Source organism: Trichoplax adhaerens, genomic scaffold (genome assembly GCF_000150275.1).
Source record: "Trichoplax adhaerens TRIADscaffold_5 genomic scaffold, whole genome shotgun sequence".
Taxonomy (NCBI): Eukaryota; Metazoa; Placozoa; class Uniplacotomia; order Trichoplacea; family Trichoplacidae; genus Trichoplax; species Trichoplax adhaerens.
The window spans coordinates 2480211-2486140 of record NW_002060947.1 but is presented as its reverse complement, the minus strand read 5'-3'; the positions used below and the strand labels follow the sequence as shown (position 1 = coordinate 2486140).

Here is a 5930-nt window from a genome sequence, read left to right as displayed (position 1 = left end):
TTGAACTTATAATTTATTATATTCCAATTTTGTTTCCGTATCACCGTCTTGAAATCTATATTAGCATCATAATGAAGTTATCCAGTCCGAGAATCGCTGTGATAAGCTCAATTTTGAGATAGAAAGGTAGGGAAAAATATAAACAGGTAGTCCCATATATATCTAAACTATAATTTAATTATAGCTTACAAGAAGAAGTTCGATTAATCCAACGCGAATACGAAAGGATTCCTAAATTGTCGGTCAGTCATAATGTCTAAATAGTTTCTAAAATAATCTTATAGTAAGAATGATTTTGATCATGACTCTATTTTATTAAATTTAATGATCTGGTAGGAAATTGAAAAGAAGTTGAAGGATTTATCTAAGGATAGCAAAGAATATAAGGCTTCTGTAGATCAAAGAACATTAGAAATCAAGAACCTTAGCGAGGAACTTGAAGCTAAAAGACATGATCATGAGATCTTGCTGAAACATATAGTTAGTAAATAGTTCTGATGATTATCGTACTTATAAAATATAAATTACATTAAATAATTTCTTTAGGATAAATATATGAAGGAAGAGTCAATCTTAAAGGTTAGTAGCTAATGGAATGAGTAAAGTAATTTCATATTGATGGAAAATAGAGGTTGATCTTTTCTTCATTGTTACTATTATGATATGAAGGATGACTTGGTCCGAATACACGGAGAACCCGCTAACATACATGAACAGTATGAATTGCTAGCTAGAAATAAAAGGTATGTTCCTTTTTGTATTCTGTGTCTTTAACGATCTCTACAATTTCTACAGTTAAATTTGTACATGCAAAGGATATTTTAAAATATTTAAATCAAGTGATATTATTACTTGTCCTGATATCCTATATATAATAAGTTAATTTTATCCGTGTTTGTGTGTACTATTGAGTACATACTTACGAGTACATAAAGCAAAAACTTGTACCTGTACAAGTAAAGACTACGCGAGTATTACGAGTGTGGGGTCTGCTAATATATTTTATTGAATGATAGTTTGGAAAAATCCTAAATGGAAGTTTAGCTCTCTGTATTGTTGTTTATAGGCCTGACTTATTTAAGTTAGCAAATATTTTAATTTGATTGCAACAAAGCAAATCATAAAATAAATGTTACTTTTTATTTTAGTGATATAACTAATAGAAAGGATGAATTAGATAGAGTAGCAGAAGACTACAACTCCGAGGTTTATTAATATAGAGAGATGGCTTTAAATGATCAAATAAACCATTTTATGTAAATCATACTTATATTACACTTTTGTCCCAGTTGAAGCAGCTTGATGAAAGAAGACGGCGGCTAGAGGAAAACAAGGTTTATGTTACTGAAGAACTCGATAATAGTTTTGCGTTGCTTGAAGCACGGGTATGAATAATTTATAAGTGTTTTGAAGACTGAGTCTTTATCAATTTAATAATGAAAATCTATCTACCTTTTATACTGAGATTAGGAAAGAGAATATGATACTTTATTAAAACAGTTTGAACTTAGCAAAGAACAAGAAACGGAATTGCTGGAACAGCGAGCTTCATTGGAAGTAAAACTACGACATGCAAATTTGGAAAGAAAAAATCAGCACGACATAAATGCAAGAAAATTGCGAGAGAAAGAACGCTTCTTAAAGTATAGTTGCTTACGTTCTAACTTTAGCTATGATCACAGTAATTCTTCTTAAACATTGCACGATTTTTACCATAGAAACGTTAAGAAAATAGAACTGCAATTGAAAGGGTCTGAAGATGCTTATAATTTAATGAAAACGATACACACGAAAGCTAAGCTACAGGTAAAATTCTACTATTATATTTGTAGCATATAATGTACTTTCAATTGAATGCGACTTTGTAATTTATAGTTAGAAAGTCATCCAAAAGATGATACAGCTTTACAACAAAAACGGAAGGAATTACTAAAGGAAGTGGAAGCCGCTAGACGATTACTTTTACAGCAGGTACTACTCCTACAAACCGATATCATTTGTTCTCTTTGTCTTTTCTTTCGTTACTTATAATTAGTCCAATATAATACTACTTACTGTTAAGAATACACTAACATCAACTGAGAGAAATCGGGTCGAAGTCTGTATGGCTGAAGAGGAGCTGTTGATATCCCAACAATGCGAATTAAGAGATGATGTTATGGACCTTGGCAGAATGGTTGCAATAAAGGTATCGGGTAACATATTAAAACATAAATTATCAAAGAGTTGTATCGCTAAGTTCTTTTCTGGATAATCTATTTTCTGATGTTTATTACTGCATTTTATTGTACCTTATGTCTTCACTTTGTAAGGATGTATAATTTACAAGCCAAATTTGATGTAAATCTCTTCTTCCTTACATTACATTTGCCGGATCTACATGTAGTTTAAATGATTTTATTAAGATCTCCGGATTTTATGCTAACGTTGTCTTGAGGTCAGGTATAAACCAATTGTAATATTTAATTTAGACGGACGAAAGAGAGCAAAAATCCAGAGATTTTATGAGGGCCGAAGTATGTTTCAATGAGCATGTCAGATAAATAAACTGAGTTATTTGAAAATGTAATGATTGTTAGAGAGATAAAGTAATTTTGTATTGCTTTTCAGTTACGTTATCATAGGGCTTTAGAGGATCTAAAGATTAAGGACCTTGCTATTCAGGATGCTGCAAAAAAAAATATGGAAATGCAGCAAAGGTATTGTCATTTTATATTGCTTGGTGCAATTGTACGTAGTTAAACAATTCGGTATAGTGGCGACGGTTTACAATTGACTGATTTTAGTTAATTAGTAACTAGCAACTATATTAATAAAAAAAATGTATAGTGTTATGATATAGCATTTCTAATGATGCCTGATTTTGCTTTATAATAAAGATTAAAAGATTTCGCAAAATTATACGACGTAATTAAAAATGATCGTAATAAATGTGTAAATTTAATTCAAACCAGCACTCAGGTACGGAAGCGCTACTAAAATAATCTGACATCAGTATTATTCATTATGTAGAGTGTAAGTGAGGTGATATCTGGAGTAAATTTGATATGCACATTCCTTATAGAGAGCTGCTGAAATGAGAGAAAAAATAAAGATTCTTCAAAATGAAATTGAAATTTTACGTACTTCAGTAAATGCTAAGGAGAGGTGAGTATTGTTTGTAATAAATTTAGCGTCGCTATATGCTGTCTACGTATATCATCAAGCTATATGGATAAGTTTTCGCTATTCTATCACAGCCTCGATGTCTAAATTCTTCCCTTTTTTATTAATACTTTAGGCAGTATCAAAAATCTAAGCTCAAGCATAGCAATTCCATAATTATCAAAGATAGTTTAAGAAGCGAACTGAGTAAACAATTTAAATTTCAGCAAGATAATCGAGAAAAAGTTGAGCAGCAGGTCAGATCAGTAATTACATGTATTGAATAGGTATCATAATCAATTAAGCGAGAATGTACTTTATACTAATTTCTTTTATATTAATGCTCAATAGCGTTTAAATATTACCAAACTGAATTCAATAATCAATTCAGCTGAATTAGATATGCTCCGGGTAATTCTAATAATATGTGTTTTCTTTACTGTAAAACGTTATAAGTTATCACATTCTAATCTGTTATAATATGATGTAAAGTTAAGGGAACGCTATGAATCAGCAGTTAAGGATAGAAATGAAAGGTAGCTTATAATTTTTCTGGGTTTAATTACTTATTAAAATAGTAATTACTTGCATACAAACGTCAACCGATGATCAATTAACCATTATAGAGGAATTCAGTTAATTGAGCGAAATGAAGAAGTGTGTGTTTTTTACGAAAAAGTAAATATCCAAGGTATGCTGATATTAACGTGTATCAACTACACTGGTATGATTAAACTTTAATATTATACTATACTTCTAAGTTGAATGATGTGGGATAACCTTCTGTCAACAGATACCGTCATTAGGAATGGAAATTTGGAAATAAATGCTAAGGATGAGATGATTCGCTTTATGAATATGGAGGTAAACCTATTATGTCATCTATAAGCTTTCGATGCCTATCTTTGCGTAGTTAGGATTTATATGTGGACTTTTATGATAAATTCACAGATTACTGAGTTAAAACGATCTATTGAAGTAACACGAAAAGAAATTTCACAACGAAAAGACCTCGATGACGAATTAGTTAAGCTGCAAATTGAGGTACTGTTTCATGTTTTCTTATATATGATAGTAATGTTATGTGCTAAACATCCTCAAACCTATAGCTTTCAAGTGTCCAGGATAAAGCAAAAGAATTAGAAAAATTAGTAGAATCTCCAGATAATTTTAAAAGAATAAGGTTTCTTGATGGAAAAGACATGTCTTTAGAGGAAGTACATAAGAGAATTGAAGGGGTGAAGTAATGATTACATTGGATATTGATTATTTAACCATAACATCTTAACATGCAGTTTGTAACCCAATAGCTTGAAATTAGATTATCCGAAAAAGAGGAATTTTTATTGGAAAAGGATTTAATTCTGGAAGAAATTTCTAGACTAGTTGAGAGAGCAGAAGAAAAGATGAATTCTAGGAAAGATGATACTCTAAATTTGGCTAGAATGGTAACTCAATGAGACTTAGGTAAACAATTTATTCCATATCTCATCCTCTCAATTTTTTAAAGGTTAACGACTTAAAGAACAGAATTAAGGAGATGACCCGCAAAACGATGTCAAAGATATCGGAACTATCCATGAATCAGGTTTGAGTTGTATAGTGTTTATGCTTTATCTTTCTTCGGTATAGCTAATCCTTACTCATTCAAAAATGTGCTCATTTCAAGACATTTACGTAATAAGTAATATGTAATGTTTAAAGTCTAAAGTAAAGATTCAGCTATAATTTTATTTTACTGATTCAAATTTAACATACTTGTATTAATGCAAGACACCTACAGCTAGGAATTTCTTAACTATAGTTACTCTTAAGCTTACAACATTAATGGTTCCATGCAATTATTGAAATGATCCTTTCAACAAATATTTATATAGCGTTTATAGAATCAATAAATATGGTATAGATACGCGTATATTGATATTGCATCTTACGGTTAATATAAGCCTTGAATTGGAAGGATACTTTTTTGCCTCTTTGAAATTATAATTACGAGTACATATATATATATGCGATGTATATAGCTGGTATGTATAATAAATGTATTTATTAATTAAATTTCTCTATAAAATATGTGTGTATAGGCTCAAACAATGAAATTTCAGGAAATTGTTAAAGAGAGAGAAAGAGTGCTTGAGCAGTGTTACGTTAGAATGGAAATGGGTGAAGCTCCATCAATGGAAATTGAGCAAGAGTGGCAAAAACAGCAAAGGAATGAATCTCAACGAGTTCGTGATAAACAAGCCTTGTTACAAGTAGGATGATATTTTTAGTGATTTTCATTTTGTTTCTATTTGGATAAGAATTTTTTACAAAATCTGTTTTTAATGTAATCATGATAATACAGATCAGCGAAGAAGAGCAGAAATGCATGCTGCCAGGTGGTATATCTACAACAGCAGAGCCAAGACCGAATGCATATATACCAGATGATGATACAGAATTGCCAATACCACGACCTTATGGGGTTAATGCGCCTTTTAAACCGACTCAAAATGGTAGTAACATGCGGCATATTAGGAAGCCCAACCAAAAATCTATTGAAATTTGAAATTAGTTCATTCTGTTGTATACCTGCGGTTCTTTAAGTTAATTTGGTGGTTTAAGTCCAATTTAAATTTGTTTACGTCGGTTAATGAATGTCAATGCCAATGATTTGTTAACTCTTTAAATTACAATTTCTTTATGCCTACGTTATAAGCTTGTATATATGGTATACGGCATATATACTTTTACAATGTATCTATCGTATCACAATATTATTTGAGTATTGATTTTATTATGCA

At 30.7% G+C, this 5930-nt stretch overlaps 1 protein-coding gene across 1 annotated transcript; it reads left to right on the top strand.

Moving 5' to 3' along the window:
- Positions 1-3630: 3630 nt before the first annotated feature.
- TRIADDRAFT_25970 (uncharacterized protein) lies at positions 3631-5695 on the top strand (the record flags this gene model as incomplete). The annotated part of the gene is made up of 9 exons (XM_002112798.1): positions 3631-3680; positions 3771-3835; positions 3938-4008; positions 4096-4188; positions 4254-4382; positions 4455-4592; positions 4655-4732; positions 5229-5399; positions 5492-5695. Coding segments are annotated over 9 exons (999 nt in total), but the record flags the coding sequence as incomplete, so codon positions are not given.
- Positions 5696-5930: the final 235 nt, after the last annotated feature.